This window comes from Mycteria americana, chromosome 3 (genome assembly GCF_035582795.1).
Source record: "Mycteria americana isolate JAX WOST 10 ecotype Jacksonville Zoo and Gardens chromosome 3, USCA_MyAme_1.0, whole genome shotgun sequence".
Taxonomy (NCBI): domain Eukaryota; kingdom Metazoa; phylum Chordata; class Aves; order Ciconiiformes; family Ciconiidae; genus Mycteria; species Mycteria americana.
Window position 1 is genome coordinate 120479668 of NC_134367.1, and position 17011 is coordinate 120496678.

General features: G+C 37.0%; 1 protein-coding gene and 1 long non-coding RNA gene across 3 annotated transcripts; one reads left to right on the plus strand and one right to left on the minus strand.

The window, feature by feature from the left end:
- The first annotated feature begins 386 nt into the window (after positions 1 to 386).
- On the plus strand, positions 387 to 8350 carry LOC142407363 (uncharacterized). The gene is made up of 3 exons (XR_012774914.1): positions 387 to 462; positions 4881 to 5068; positions 8137 to 8350. It is a non-coding gene; the product is annotated as an uncharacterized LOC142407363 (long non-coding RNA).
- TRMT6 (tRNA methyltransferase 6 non-catalytic subunit) lies at positions 449 to 16861 on the minus strand. Of its 2 annotated transcripts, XM_075496777.1 has the most exons (11): positions 16703 to 16861; positions 14370 to 14497; positions 13839 to 13948; positions 10779 to 10870; positions 10607 to 10690; positions 9275 to 9399; positions 7618 to 7982; positions 7300 to 7385; positions 3914 to 4016; positions 3743 to 3829; positions 449 to 2345 (listed from the first exon to the last, which is right to left on the minus strand). In XM_075496777.1, exons 1-11 carry the CDS (start codon positions 16801 to 16803, stop codon positions 2172 to 2174), a joined length of 1455 nt encoding a protein of 484 aa, XP_075352892.1. In that variant the 5' UTR covers positions 16804 to 16861; the 3' UTR covers positions 449 to 2171. The 2 variants fall into 2 exon arrangements, with proteins under 2 accessions (XP_075352892.1, XP_075352893.1); XM_075496778.1 differs by lacking the exons at positions 13839 to 13948; positions 16703 to 16861 and having other exon boundaries at positions 14370 to 14499.
- Between the last annotated feature and the right edge of the window lie 150 nt (positions 16862 to 17011).

The window sequence follows — 17011 nt, forward strand, 5'->3', positions numbered from 1 at the left end:
GAACAATGTTACATCAAGCTGTGCTCTTCCACTATTATATACAGAATACATTCCATCTGTTTGAAACACCAATAATTTTAAATATTTTACATTAATTTTTTCTTACTATCTTTCATTGTTACAAGCATTATGGTGCATTTTAAAAATGAGGGACAGGATTCAGTACTGAGCGTGTTAGTGTTAATGCCTGAGAAATGAAGCCAGTTTGACTTTAATCTAAAGTAATTTTTCAGATTTTCCAATATTGTTTATTTCTCAAAACCGATCTTTTTATTATACAAATAAAACAGATCTTTTTCCTTTTAGCACATTGTATATGATAAGAATTTAAAACGTATGTTGGTTGCTTAACCTAACTTTTACTGTGTAAGTTTTTACACCTTCGTAGCGCTATAAATATGATAGCCCTGTACTTACCGGCTCAATGGAAGGGGCAGAGAAGTACCTATGCCTGCTTTACAGGTAAGAAAACTGAGGCAAAAGGTAATTTTTCAGTATTAATCTCCTCTTTTACATGGATTTCGTCATTTTCTTGCCTTTCCCTAGCTTCCAGGCTCCTAGCTTCCATTGCTCTAAGCTAGGTTGTCTCAGAATTTCATCACACCTGGGACTTTGAAAGCAGCCAACACGCAGTTTTACCTTCAGCATGCACATGCGGACATAAAGGAAAACTTCTCGTCCCTCCCCCGTTTTCCCACTAATTCTTGAAAGAAGTTGAGAAATACAGCAATTTTTTAAAAACTTAGTAAAAGCGACACCACATTTCTATTCCCTACATGCAATTCGCAACACTTACAAAGGAAAGGCGAGAGGCGCAAAGCACGTTTTTCAGATCCACATGGTTGGTGGAATGCAGAGGAGATAGTGAAACCTACAGTCTCTCCATTTATGGTTTTTTTTTTCACATAAATTAGAGAAGAAAAGCTTTCCATAAAAATAGGAAAAAAAAAAAAAAGGTGGGAAGTTTACAAAAAACAGAACAGAGGTAGACAAAAACTTGAAGTTACACTGTACCTGTTCACCTAAGAGAAATCCTTAACCGCTTCTTTACAGAAAATATACCCTGTTTTGTTTTATTTTGTTTTGAGCTACTGGTGTCCTGAAAGAGCATTACTCTTATAAATATACAGAATTTTAAAGCTTTATGAAGTCTGATTACTTGATCACAAAGCTCCAGATTCCCCCTGATGAGTAAGTCCAAGAACAGAAGCCAAGTCCTGCTGGCTCTACGAGCTCCCATATGGGCCTAAAGCTCCCCACTGGCAGTTCAATGGGGTGCAGCCAGCAAGGGTATTCTCCTCCTAAAGCCTCTGCTAGACCTTTTTATTTCCAAAAAGAGGGAAAAGTAAGAAAAAGGAAATAAATCTCATTAGGAAAAACATGCTGCAGTTTAACTGAAGGGGCAAATGCAAAGTTAAAAAAAAATAATAAAAAAGCTACATATCATGAAAGATAAAACAGTAGAATAAATATATATACATATAGTGGTTTTCAGAATAGTCGTATCTTAAAAACATAAAACAACTCTCAGGAAAATGACAGGCAATACTAATAGAGACATTCTGTTTAAATATTTGGTATTTTAATTTAAAAACGTACACTTTTCTTCTGTATTTATTTCAGGAAAACATGGGGTCATGCTGTAAAGTTCTGGTATTGGTATTCTCTTTTTATTGTTCCTTTGGAAAGAAAAGCGTATGATTTTTGCTGTTCGTTCTACTTCCTTAAATTACTGAACACAGCCAGGTTCTGTGTCCAAAGAAGGAGCAGATCACTACGTAGAACGTTTTACCCTGATGCTGTTCTGGGAAAATGGGAAACTTAAGTTAGATGTGTTGATTCGCACTCAACCTCTTAAAAAAACTACTTTGTCATATCCACTTTTGGCAACAAACAAACTGAATGCCTTCACTGATGCTTTATCTTCTCTTCTTTTTGAAGTTAGTGTGTTTTCAGTGGGATGTTTGCTTCCAGGGTTTTTTCTTCACGTTCTGATCATGTAAACTGGTAAAGAGTGAGAGAATCCTCCCTGCCGTGCAGTTCTGCTGCTTTTTGCTGACAGATGTATGACAGGTACAATTTCTGTGCTGTCAAGAGCACAGAAAATATACTTGGTATTTTCCTAACAGTAGGACTCCTGAGATCTAAAAAACAAATCAATTCTTCAAATGTTAACAATGAAGGTCTTGAACTTTGCATCTTTTAGACGATGGCTCTTCCATCTTCAGAGCTTCAAAATTACTGGAATCAGATTTGCCCTTATCCAAGACAACAGTTATACCAGATAGAAGGTAGCCTCCACCTCCACTCATTGTCAGTTTTGGATGGCTTCGATCTGGTAAGACCTTTAAAAAAACAAAACCCAAAACAAACAAAAACCCAAGCATCTGTAAAAACTCACTCTATATGTGCACATCAAATTGTGTAATTTAAGTTTACAGTATAAGATGTAATTTTTTTTCCCAGCCACCACCACAAACAGCCATTTGGAAAGTGTATTTATCTTGAAAGGGCAAAGTATCTGCATACCAGAAACCAGCTACAGAAATACAGAAGAATACAGGCTACTGCCTTACTGATTACTTCTTCATGGCATTTCCAGCAAAATTATGAAGTCAACGTTTGGGATACATTAAAGTCTCATTAATGTGTTCAGAACTGGTGTACTTGCAAGAAACCACAGCTGGTCTAACAAAACAGCATTAATACAGTAATTTCCAGTTCTGTCACTATAATCTTTACGTAGCTACTCTTAAGGTAAGACATAGCAATGAACCATCACTTTCAGCTACATTATACTTTTCTGTAAGCACTTTCTCTTCAGTTATGTTTCCTCCTTGCTTTGACTACCATCACAGGTCCAAGCTGATCTACATGCATCCAGGAGATGGTGCAGTATTGTTCCTAACTGCACCTGGACAGAGCAACCCTTGCCAAGCCTCACTTGTGTGAACATCTTCATCTATCAATCTCCTAATCATTCCCAATTTGGTTGCCTGATCAATAGTCAGTAATCATAGCCACCCTTGAATTAAGTCATCCCCTAAACAATAACTCCTTATGGACTTCAGAAGCCTATGGGCAAGGAGAAAGTCAGTAAAATGCAAGAACCTCTTCAGAGGTGGTGAGCTTAAAGATCTTACATACTTCTGCTTCTTCATAGTTGAGAGGGTACTCCACATTTGCAAACATCTTGTTCAAACAAAGTTAGTCGAACTGACATTTTTCACTGTGGAGATGTTTTCCCCTCTCATCTTGTTTTCATTGTTCAGCTCCCAGATCAGAAACTTTTTGTTACTTTAGTTCCAGGAAACATGTTATTTGAAGACACTGACTTTGTAAGTCACCACCATTCTTAACAAAACAAAACTTTTTTCAGCTATCAAACCAACTGGAAATGAATAAACACTTCTAATATTTTGCTACATCTCTCTTACACAACATTAGATTGTCCCTCACTTCAGGCTACCCAGTAAAGCAGCACAACTATTAAATCTGTCAGTTTGCTACAAATATTTCAGCAAATGTCTAAGTGAAATGCTTTGGAAGAAAAGAAAGTATTTCCATTTGCAATTGTTGCAATGAAGTGTTAAAACTCCTCAGACTATTTTCCCACTGCTCTCAGGTAAAAAAAAAAAATGCATAAGCTTATACACAGTTTCAGCCAAAAAATGTCTTTTTGGAGGGTGTTTCCCTCCCCAGCATTCATGCAGCTTTGACAACCACTTACTGCAATCCTTACCTGGTAGTTTCGTAGCCAGGTTTCAGACAGCTTTAGGTTAATAACACCACCTCTTTCCCTCAGCTTTGTGTAACATTCTAATAATGGCTTAAAAAAACCCAAATAATAGGTTATACAGCAGAATAGTCTCAAACTTCAACTATAACAGCTAAAATAACATACTTGATTTACCTCCTTATACTGGCAGTAGACAACAAAAGGCCTTGAAGGAGCAACAAATTCCAATAAAGGAAGTAATAAAGGAGCAGGATGAAACTTGCTGGCTACAATTAAGCTGCAAAAGAAATTCCATGCACATTAGTTTTCTGCTTCTAAAACCTATTCATCAAGTGACATTTTCTCCTACTTAGCACAGCGATCAATTATACCTTAAATGTTGCCAATCAGCATGTTTTCATGGCTCTAACAACTCCCCAAATATAAAAACAAATCATGATTTCCTACTTGCATAATTAAGAGGATAAAACACTTGTTCTCTAAAGTGCAGTATATTACATTGCAGAAACACTCATTTCAGCTGTGTTGAGCTCCACAGTAATTCTTGTGACCCAAGAATTTGCATGCTGCTTTCTCTACCCTAAGACCATTGTCCAAATATAATTTAAATGTTGTGACTGCTAATTGTTGTTTAGAATGTAACCTCAGTCGTGACTCTTTAAACTGGGTAATCTTCATTAAATACAGTTTTATATTAAAAAGTTATTATTTAAGGAGAAAATAATCCCTTAATGGGCATGACTAAAAATCTTTTAAAAAGAAACTATGTCCTTGCCAACTTAAAGGCTTCATATTTTATTCTCCATCCTCATTTTAATGTCATAGTATAAGTTGGATTTACAGATGGTTAAGATTCTCTAGATATCTAGAGTTTTAATAAAAAAAAAATCACTGCTAAACTAGATTGCAAGAAATGGTTGAGTAAATTAGTTAGTAAGTTGTACTTGTGCAGAAAGAATGGGCTAATTAAACTACTTCTCCAGTACTCAGATACTATATGAGAGAACCCATCAATTAACATTTGGTCTCCAGGGGAACGTACAGCACTGGAGACACCATTAAACCTACCTAACAAAAGGGAGGTAAAAATGGATCTTCAATTTTCTAAACACAATAAAGAGGTGACACAATTCTTTTACAGTTGTTTCCATTCCGGGTTTCTGCTGGCCATGGCCTTGTGGCCCATTTACTTCAAATCCAAACTTCATAAAATTTGTGCTCAGTAATTAACCAAGCAGACTATCAAGAAAAAAAAGACTCCAGACTGTGCATCAGAAGGCTTGGGGTACTGCACTGACACTGCCAGGAGCTCTGCCAGACAACAGGAAGGTAAGTGAGAGATAAGAGAGACTCTGAAAAATCGAATTCTGTTCTCTCATATGGCAGCACATATTGCTGTCAGCAGGTAGTCTGGCCAGTCGCAAAATTAATGTAATGGGTGAGAGGGGAGAAGGAGGAGGTAGAGAAAGGGTAGGGAAGGGTAGAGAGAGGGTGTGTGGTCTAATTCTGAACACTTGGAGTGTCTAAAAACCAATTTCTGCTTTCATCATACCAGAAAAATTTAATAGTCTATCTTGAAAAAGCCTTCTTTAGAAGAATACCAAAATCCCTAATGAATGTCTTCCTTTTTCCCCTTCAAAGACCTGACAGACTTCAACTCCCATAAATGGAATTGAACAAACAGGTCTAGCAGGACTGTTTTACCACCTAACAGCACAGAAGACATACATTTTAATAAAATTGTATCTTCTACATTAAGTAGTAAATATTGTAAAATTCAGTACCTCAAGAGTAATTCTCCTAAAGTTGGTGCCCATCTTTACCTAATGACCAGTTTTTCTTTACTCTGACAGTAAGTCCTAATCTTTTTCCCCACCTCCAATGGTAACCAGCTTATACCTATCTTTTCCCTGTTTCTCTCTGGCAAAACAAAACAAAACAAAATCCTAACTTCCCTGCCTGCTTCTACTCACATGCCAAGTCGTTAGTTTGAAGCATTTCTTTATTTCAAGCCAATTTTTCCTGGCTTAGCAGTATACGTACCCTGTGGCTCTTGATCTAAACAAATGGTGAGCTACAAAAGGCAGATGCCTAAGAAAGGTGATCCTGATTGAGCCATCTGGGACAGTGCCTTCAGGCAACCATAAACTTCTCTTCCCCCCTATCATGCTGAAGACTTCCTAAAGCAAGAAATCACTCATCTCTTTCAAGTATATAATTTGTTACAGCCTTCATGCATTACAAAGGACAAAAGAAGTAGACAAGTGATTGAAAACAAATGAACAAGAGACAAATACTAAATAGGCTTCCTTGAACCCAAACTTAATAGACAACCGAATACACTATTTTACACTACAGGAAGAATCAAGTAAAGTCAAATATTAATTTTCACTTTGCCAAACCATACAGAGACATTAATTATAATGATGGGTGCAGGAGACAGCGGTAAAACCGTAACAAAACACTACCACTGTTGAGGCAGCTTAATGGTCATCCACAGGCATCACCAGTGGTGCTGCTGCTGCCAAAGAGATGTGCAGTACTTTTTACAAACCTCCTTTACCATTTTATTGCTTCAGAGAACATGGAATGACCTATCTCTGCATCTTTATAGAAAAGGCTAATTCTACCACTTAAATATGCTAGATGAGATATACTAAAATATGAGTGAGCATGAGTTAAAACATTTCATAATAACAAAAACAAAAATTATACACAAGCATTTAAACATAACCAATAAATGTGTATTAAAATTTATCCAAGCAGAACAGCTTTATTCCCAGTGAGTCAATATCCTTAGGAGGAAAAAATGAATATGAATGTTATTAAATTAACTAAATCAATGTTACTTGATTAACTAAAATCACTTCAGCATGTGTTAAGAATATCATGAAAAAGTCACAACCACCAAGTGCTCTTACACTATTGTGGGGCTGAATTTCTCGGAATATGTTTATCATATTTGTTTTAAACTTCTGATATTAAATCCTCATGTTAAATTGTTCCTTGGGAACAATCGATCCTGGCTAAAGCAGGTAAAATGAAGTTATGTGTTTTTTCCTGTGTAAAAAAGAGTGTTTTCTAAAACACTGGTTTGTTTTCTAAAACTCTGGTTTGTTTTCTAAAAACAAACCAACCAACCAAACCCCAAAACAACAAACTTAGTTCCAGTTCAATAAACTTAAAACTTCAGGTTCTACTTTGCCAATTAGAATCCTGTGATTTTTACTGGCAGTCATTTAGTATTAAATTCTACCTGGATTCTCTTTGGTTTCTCTTTGGATAGAATAGATTTGTTTGTTTGTTTGTTTACTCATAACTAGTCAGGAAACTATGACTTGTAGATCATGAAATTTCAAACCATTTAAATAACAGAAAAAATCTCAACCACGTAAGAACGAAACAATACCCAAGACACACCTGGGTTGACTGCTTGCTTGTAAATATTAAGAAAAAAATTAGGGTATTTTTAAAACAAAGCTTTTACTTGTTTGAAAGGAAATAATTTTCTGTAGACGTGTTTTCAAACAGAAGACCTTTCTGACTACAAACAAACTCACCCATCAGCATTCTTCTCTCTCAACAAAGCAGCAGTTTCTATTAGCTTTTTCCTTCTCTCCCATTGTTTTCTTTGCTTTTCCCGAACCTTTGAACAACAAAACAAATAGTTTGCACTTTAACTGGTAATTATATATTGGATCACTATTTCATGGACTGAATTTTAATTTTTTGCATCTTAGATGGCTTAATGTAAGACAACTTCCAGAATTCCATTTTAACACCTGAATAAGCTGTATTTCAGCATGTCCGATTCAGACAGCAGAATTTTAAGTATATAGACGTCGTAAAACTTGAATAGCCACAACAAGTATTCTTACATTTTCTTTATTTTCTTTTTCTTTGTTCTCTTTAAAGTCTACATCTTCAGCATTAATGTCCATTGTTTCTTGCTCTTCTGTTTGGTTGATCTCCATAGCTGCTTCAGTAGTAGATTCCTCTTCTGTTTCCTGTAGGGAAGTCTGCTTCTCATCAGTCAATCCATTGCTTTCTTCTTCCACTAGCACGTTATCTTCAGGTTCTGAAGGCAGAGCCTCGGTAGAAAATGTCCCAGAGAGGAGACTATCCACTTTGCTGAGAGGAAATTCATGAAGATTATCGAAAAACAGTTTTGGAAATCCAAAACAACTGGTAGCAGCTCTAACAGGTCCCCCTCCTGGATACATCTGAATAATGGATCCATAGCCTATGAGAGCAAAAGAATCAAAACCACATTGGAAAGCCAGAATTTCTTAAATTGCTTAAGCATTTTAGAAATTTAGAAAATTAAATGAAGTATTCATTTAAAAATAGGTAAGTAAATTGCCTGCTCTTAATCTAACCTTCATCAAATTTAACAGGCTGCTGAAGTATGCCTCAAGTAGAAAATCTTTATTGGAAGGACAACAGTTACTACAACTCAAAAGGACAAGGTAACTCAAAGATTATGCACATATTAAACATGTATTTAGGATTAGCACAGAACATATAAGCAGTGACAAATTGTTAGAAAAGCTAATTTAATTAAAGCTAATTAAAAAGACAAATTTTCTACAGTATTTGTTACTTATAACTATGGAGTGGTTTTGATAAAAAATAAAAGCTAATTTAAACAGCATTAATAGGCAAAGAATTTCTTCAACATCCAGACTCCAAAGAAAGAGATGTCAGATGCTTAAACATACTAAAAAGAACTTTTCAATAGTTATATTGAAATTCCATCTTACTTAATTCACTTCAGAAACTATCCCTATGGCTAAAAATTGCTGAAACAAAAACAATTTATAGTATAACTGCCTGCGTACTTCTCAGCCAACAGAGAGCACATCTGGGTGCACAACATTACATGACACTTCCTACGTTTCCGGGCTTCTGGAATATAATTGTCATCTCTTGTCTTTGAATGTCTAGTGTCTTTGAATTACTTACGATGAAATTAATTAACTGAGTCTGAGAAATAAAAAAATCAAGTCAAACTTCTCCTAGAATACGCTCAAGAAAAATGTCATATACAACTTCTAAAATATACATTTTGCAGACATTAAATCTCTGGCGCAGTGAACAAGAGGAATGACAACATTTTCAGTGCTGCGGGCTGTCTGAATTCCAGTGTTACTATTCCTGTTTTCTGCCATTCACTTTCCTGGACTTCCGAGGTGCCTGGGAAGAATCTGCATACAAGCTGCGTACAGCCTTTTCTGAACACAATGTCATTATGCTAAGACAGAAACTAAAACAGATCTACATACAGTGATATCAACTTTAAATTTCTTTTTTTTTTAAATAGTGAAAAATAAATCCAACTGAAATATGCAAAATACAACTTTCTCCAATGGAAAAAACAAGTATCTCCGAATACTGGAGACAGTAAAAGTAGATTTTAAAAACTGAGAAAGTATTTTGAAGTACTGCCTTCTAAAAGTAGTAGAGATATGCGTATTTCTTACGTTTCAAGTAAGCCCTCAGTCTGTACATTACTAAAGCTACTGTGTTACTCGCCTCCCATTCGCTCCATCACCGCACCCAGCACAAGGCCTGCACATGTTTCCATTACAATCATCTTGTTGCCAGCACGGATGTTTCCTAAAGTCAACATCTGAGCTAGGGTGTCATATCGCAAGTGGCTAGAAGACAGAAGGTTTTAAGAAATACCAAATTAGTTTTCTTACAGTTAGAAATACTGTGTATTAGCTCAGGAGCCTGTCAAAAAAAGCTGGATTACAGGTAGGTTTTCAGGAACAGCATCAGTGGCCTTCAGAGTCACCATGCAGAAACTTGTCATTAACCATCTGGTAATAAAGAAGCACTCCAACCCGAGCCAACAAGAAATTAGCAGGGAATGGGTGTTTAGGTTTACAAAGAAAATAGCAGAAGTAGGATATGAAGTAGGGTGCACATAATAAAACACACATCTCATGCTGTGCCAGTCAGACAAAATATTTCTTAAACTTCAGTTTTTTGTTGTTCTCTCTAATGTCAGTTTTGTAAAGAACAAATGGTATGTGAATGCATTTCCTAATCCAGTAATGTATCCTCAGCGATTTTCATCTGTTTCACAGTAGCACGCACCACCTGCCATCCAGGATCAAAACCTAATGCTACTAACTGCAGCACCTGCACTGATGGGACTCAGTGATGGCCAAGGAAATGACAACTAATCTTAATAGAGAAATAAAGCCAAGTGAAGGAGATGGGGAAAGGAGAAGGAAAAAGGTTTGAGAAGCCTTAAATAACATAAAGAGCTGTTTTTTCAGTCTCAGCATCTCAGATCTACTTTCACTACTTTAAAAACAATAGATTAGTCCATCTTAAACAATGTCTGGAACAATGTATCCTTTAATTTAGGTAAGTGAAAATCAAATGCAGCTATATCTCTGCCGCCTGCAATGTTAACCACATGTTTTTAAATTCTGGAGACTTCTGATTGAAGAAGATTTGATTCCCTAACATGTTAAAGGCAAAAATTCCTGTTTCTGGTAGGTGGCTTGTTATTTTGATTACTGAGCCAGAAAACAGATACAATATGCCACTGACCAACACAGATAAGAGATTCCTCTGCAAATGCAAATGCAAAGAGCCTCTGTCTACGTTGGTGGTAGGGAAATGGTAAAGCTGATGCTGCATGCAAGAGAGTTTTCTCTTCACTGCAAAAGCATATTGATTCATTTTCTACATCACATTATTTTTCATTAATTTACAATCTTTCCATTAACAGGAAAAAAAGAAGAAATGTGATGAGTATTATATACTCTGGTACAATACAGGTATTTTGAAAAATATTATAATATCTCTCTGTTATAATTTGAAAAAAGTAACAAAATGAAAACTTACTTAATTTTTCCAGGTTCCCTTGCATAATACATTGTTGAAAGAATGCGAGTGGATGGTTTCACAATTGTAATAACTGCCTCATATCTGTAAGAAACACATAGTAACAGTCTTATTTCAAGCTCAACAAATTAGAGAACTACTAAGTATTTTCCAGATTTTAAAATTCACTTACTTTTTTTTCTTCTTCTTTATGTATTTATCTTGAGCAAATTCTGTTTTGTCTCTAAATGTTGTACTGTTCTCTATTAACTGTTGAACTATTTCCTTGGAAGAGACAATTTATTTTTATTATAGCTGGTATTTATTTCTCATTCATTTAATATATAGTATTTTTTTAAACAAACACTGAAAATATTTTCTTCCAGTAGAGGCATGTATACCATTAACTTCTGCTGACATTAATGGCAAAATAAATTTCTACTAATCAACATGACAAGTGAGGCACTACCCTGACTATGTGCAGCAATTTAATAATATACTTCTGCCTCTGGGTGTTCTTTAACTACATAATGCCAGCATAAAAATTATAAAACTGAAAATGCTTATCCTGGAAACAGGGTATTTTGTGGGGAAGAAGCCTGGCAGGTGCCAGAACTAACTCATGAGAGAGGGCAGACTTGTATGGCCAAAAATGAAGGAAAAGCAGGATTGTTCCTTTCAGCATCACCAAGTCATTACTTCAGCTCTTACTGTGAAGCCTCAGTACCTACATATTCTTATCCTATGCTGAATGTCAAGGAGGCTACCCTGCTTTCTCTAAGTGATTAGTTATTTTTAATTTAATTTAATTTATTTAGAATGAGGCAGAGTTATGTTTATTGTCAGTTATTATGGAACAACTGACATATATTCTGTCAGTCCAACAAACCCCATAGTAACTGGTTTGCACGACAGTACCCCCAGTCCTCTGTGAAGCTATACAGGCAAAAATATTTTACAAAAACAAAACAAAACAAAACAAGGAACCTGATGTCATATGTAATATTTACTTTAATTCAACTCCCTCTTTGGGTCTCTTGTCTGACTTTAGCATCTCTATGTCTGAGGCTATCTTTTTCCATCTTGTGCTAGTTCTTCCCCTATACTCCGGCTATTTATCAGACATCTCCCTTACCCCATTGATTTCTTCTGCCTCCCAAACTGTGCTAGACTCCTGTACCATCTCCTTGCACGATGTCAAACTCATTAGCATTTACTATTTCCTATAATACTCCCCCTGACTTCTTCCTTCTCTAGCTCCCAGGTTTGCTCCCGGGTCTCCCCAGAATTCCACATTTTGTTTCCTGATCTCCTTGTCCTAATCTTTTCCCTTTGCCAATCCAACTCTTCTTCCTCATACTTTCAGTTTCCAGCTGGAGAGATCATTAAGACCTCCAACAGAAAAAAGCTTTCATTGCTCAGGGTTTGTCTCCATGCCTGCAATACAAGAACAAATGCTGCGAAGTGCTGTTTTGGTTGTTGTGATCAAAGTAGTTTAACTGCTAAAATTGTAAGTTTCTATTAAATATGTAGGAAGAGCAATAGTATAACCTGGCCTCATACGAGTTTGGAGGGGGGGTTGGGGTGGGGGAATGACAAAAGGAGTATTTTCAATGTGGACACTGCGTCTCCCATTGTGCTTTAAGAACCTGCTCCAAAATACAGTGACCAAGTACTTCTCACATTCTATTGCTATTTTTCAAGCCATTATTTCTTAAAGCCCTTCAAGCACTTAAGATGTACTATTAATGGCATGAAACAGCGTTATCTTCCTTTTTTTGACTTATTCTTGGAAAAAGTGAAACGCAGTGTCTGGGTTATTTGGGTTTTTGGTGGCTTCTTTTTTTTTCAGTAAAATTTACAGCAAGGAAACTGAGCAGTATTTCTGTAGGGTACGCAAAGCAAGCCAAAGGGAAACTGCAGCACTATGCAATGCCCTGGGAGTACATGCCACTTGAAGTCTGTATCCTAATACCTGTCCCTCAGGACCTGGGAAGGATCTGGGAAGTGATGGGAAAATCAAACCCCATTAACACTGTGGTTCCTTTATTTCAAAGAACAATCACCTCTAAAGTGAGCCTGCGTCACAAAGACATGCCATTCACAAACATGAGTTCAAATTTTACCAGACATTTATGGAAGAATAATATCTACTACTGCTAATACAACACAGTCTAAAATGAATATTCAGCTACAGTTCAGAAGCCAGAGTTAATGAAGTAGGATACTTTAATAACCTAAAATAACAGTATGGTAGATGTATGGCACAGACATGCTGAGGACATGCATGAAAGCCAGAGTGATCTTCTGCACGGATAACAAGAATTAATAGAAAACATCAAAGCTATCAGACTGGTTAGTAGATTCTTCTCAAAGAGATAACACCATGAGCAGCACGACCATGGAAACAGAAGAAATACCATTCTAAACTCCTTGGACCGATCCATTATTAAGCAGGCAAAAGCAGAACAGCTGCTCTGAAGAGCAGCAGCAAACAGCAAGATGCAAAGAGGAGATGAACTTGATGTAAGCATGAGCAATTTCTTATTTTTATTAGAAAGGGTAAACCAAAGATGAGAGAGAATTTTGACTGATAACATGTGCAGAACAGAATTGGCTGCAATGGTTTATTAACATTTAAGATGGCCTCACTCCTTGTTGACAAAGTGCGGGGTAAAATCCATTCCCTTTTCTAACAGAACAGAACTGATCTCTTGAGAATATTCTTAGTTTTTGAGGTGCAGATAAAACACAGGCATCACATGTGCTTGGTAGGTACCGCCTAGAGGCGCACTGATAGTACATTTGCTACATAGTGTTATTTGTTAATACTTTGGTGTTTATCCATATTCCTTTACTTCTCCTTTGACAGTTTAATTACTGCACGATTTTAGTATGTCTGTAATATATAATAATATTTTGAATCTTATAAACAAACAAAACTAAAAGGTGATTATGTGAGCTGTATTTCCTTAACAGTTTTAATATTTCTTTTTGTCTGTTATGACTTCTGATGCAGTAAAAATTCATACTTTACTCTCTATTGACAAAGTTGCCAACCTTACATGAAGTTTTCTCTGAAAATAGCCTTTGCATTTTTGTGAAAACAGATCTTTAGGAAAAACATGGCTTGAGCAGAATAACAAAGAAAAAGCACTTTAGTCTATGCACCAATAAAAAGAATAGCCTATTTCATAAACTAACATATAACCATCAAGGTAGCACAGAAATGACACCAAAACCTTATTTTTACCTGTCCTTTAATACCCTTGTCCTTCAAAGCCTTTATGTCATCATGAGTCAGTTTTTGAGACTTTCCGTCGTCAACTATGTTACGATTATCTGTACCTGCTTCTTTTGTTTCTAAAGGAAAAGGATATAGACTTGTAAAATCTAGCTCTAAATATCTTTTAAGTTGGAGAAACATATGATTTTAGTTTCACAGAAAGCAGACGTCTCAGGATTAAACCCACATGCTTCACAGCCTTGCAACGTATAGCCTAAGCAATCAATGAAATGTAATATGTAAAATACACCTTAGTATATATATATATTCACCCCAACTAAGGTTCAAATTTTCTCCCATATTAAAAAGCTGATTTGTTACAGGGCTAGTGAAACAGCAGATCAAGACAAAACCACGCACTTTCATGACAGAAAGAATATGAGTAATGTTAAGTTTACAAATGATTAACAGAAAGCTTTTCCATCATCTTTGGTATTATCAAAGAAACAAATTAATCAGAAGTCATTTTTCCAAACACCAGTCAATCCTCTATAATACCTGTGGTAGTCTCTTCCACCTCTTCCTTTGGCTGGAGGTTTCCACCGCTGGTTACTTCAAATGTAGTTCCATAAATATGTCCAATGGCATTATCCAGATAGAACCACTGCTTCTCAAAAATAATTTTTCTGAAATAATAAAAAAGTTAATGATATTAAAAGCATTATTTTTACTATGTCTGAAACCCACATGCCACAACAGTTCAAAGTAAACTATAGCTTCATATATGCCATTTTTATCTATATCCTTGAAGAAAACCAGGACAACCGTAAAAAGTGAAATACTAACTACTATTAACCACAAAACCACATTAAACTGCAACTTATTAGGAAAAGAGCAAAGAACTTAAATCTACCATACAGTAAGAAATTTTTTTTTTCAGTTCAAAAGAATTCTAAAATGGCAGATAAAACAGGGATATAGCACTTGAATTATATAGTACCACTGTTGACAAAAAGTCAGAACAAGGCAAAGAATGAAATTAATCTAAAGTACATTAAATCTAGGCTGGGTCACACAGATAAGTGCGAAAAGATAAGCGTGAACCTGTATTTTTCAGACCTCCTTTGAAATAACATTTGTCAAAGGACTATGAAGAAAACAGACAGCAGAGAGTGTCATGTGTCATCCTAGAAATGTTTAATAGAAAAAAAAAATATTTTATTATCCCTTTAATTTTGATTGCACTAACGGAGGTTTGCATTCTTCCTTCTTCACACAAAAAAGGACCCACAAAGCCTTTAACTTTCAGGCTGATCTACAAAGGTTTCCTTGCTGACCAGAGAAATACCGATCTTGCCAAATGAAACAGGTACCAGTGTCTATGCCACACTCACATTTGAATCAAAACTTACCCATATGAGCTCTTATTAAGCTGATTATACTTATTACTAATTCTGAAGCTAAGCAAAAAGGTTGAGTTCTTTGTTATTTCCAGTTTTCTACTGACTGAAGTAGGCAATTCATGCATATATTTTAAATATATTATTTGTATCCCAAAATAGAATCCCGAATTTAAATAAAGCATAAAAATAAAAAGTTTTGTCAGAGGCATTACCAAACCCTCTTAATAAAAAAATAATGACATTATACTTGCTCACGTAGTCTATTAATCCCTGCCAACCCAGATTTTAAAAGACTAATAAATTATTATAAAAGACTTGAAATGACTGAAAACAATTTAGATAGAAAAAAAATTGTGTGCATGTGCTGAAAATTCATTTTGATGACCATTCTAAACAGAATATCCAACCCCAGCTATTGTCACATGTTCTTGGAATGTCCTTACCCTCATCAGATTATAGAAAAGGAAAAATTAATGCAAAAGTTATTTAATTTCCTGTGGCAATATTTACTCTTTGATTTCTTTATTCTTTCTTTTATGATAGAGTTTTTAAACAAAAACTGAAAAGGGACCTAACAAACAGATCTTGGCAGCACTCTGCAGGCTAACAGAGCAACTACCTGATTTTGGTGCCAGATTCTACTGGTGAACATTAAGCCTGTCAATAACCAGATCTCCCAAATTCCTAGGTCTGAGCTGTGCCATTTTTAAACCAGCCTCATTCAAGCATAGTACCTTTAAATCTCCTTGCTATTGAATCAGACGTCTGGCCACATTACCCAATACTGACTTCTACACATTGGTCTATAAAATTGTCTGCTGCAATGGGAAGAGCCCAGGCTGTGTCCACTGATTATAGTATTTCCTGCTGGGGTGCAGGCGCTTCTTGCTATGCCAGTTGGCCTAGGAAAAAGAAATAGGAGACCTTTCATAGCATCCTCTCCAAAGCAGTAACTATCCAGAACTGACAGCTAGCATCTTCCTACAGTCTAACACCGATGAGAACACTGAAGCCAATCCCTATTATTAACAAGGCAATGCTGCATCTCGCAGAAATTACACACCACAGCGAGATAAGTATCATGAAGATATGCTTCTCAGGCTGCTGCGCCTTTTCTCCTATTCAATCGGTACCAGTTTGACAATGACAACACAAAACCATCCTACTTATCCTTCAAATTCTTACAAGAAACGCAGCCAGGAGATCTTCCGGGTTTTTTTCGTCACAGGAACTGAGGCAGCATTAAAATCTTTCACGCTACCTGTTACATCGGCCTAGCGAGGCCGTTATTTCTGACTGGCACGGCAGAAAGCTGTGGGTCACATCGGCCGCACCGGGACCCCCCTTCCCTCAGGCGGAGCCGCGCGACGACCGAAGGAGCCGCCGCACAGGCGAGGGGCAGGGGGGCGGCGGGGAAGAGGAAAGCGCAAACCTCGGCCGAGGAGGCAGGTAACAAGCGGGATCAAAAGCCCCAGACCGGCCCCTCACCTCCGCCGTAGCACGGGTACCGCTTTGAAGACATCGTCCCGCTTCAGGATGGCGCAATCCCCCTCACAAATGCGCGAGCCCGGCCTCAAGACGTCCTCCATCGCCACCGCCGCTCGTGCGCCTCCTGTCGCGGGGCGGGCTGGCCAGCGCGCAGGCGCCGCCGACCCGCCGCCGGCCCTGCTGCGCATGCGTTGCTCTCCCGCCAATGGCAGGGCCGGCGGCGCCTGCGCGCTGAAGCAAGGCAAGCTGAAGCGGAGGGCGAGTGGGCGGAGAGAGACCCCGTCGGAAGGGAAAGAGCCGGCCAATGAG

Excerpts from the sequence above, each read along its gene's own strand:
- TRMT6 (XM_075496777.1), bottom strand. The coding sequence starts at position 16,803 with ATGGAGGACGTCTTGAGGCCGGGCTCGCGCATTTGTGAGGGGGATTGC. Across the intron at positions 10,871-13,838 it reads ACAAGGGTATTAAAGGACAG|GAAATAGTTCAACAGTTAAT; the intron begins GTAAAAATAAGG and ends GTCTCTTCCAAG. Across the intron at positions 3,830-3,913 it reads TCTACTGCCAGTATAAGGAG|CCATTATTAGAATGTTACAC; the intron begins GTAAATCAAGTA and ends GGTTTTTTTAAG.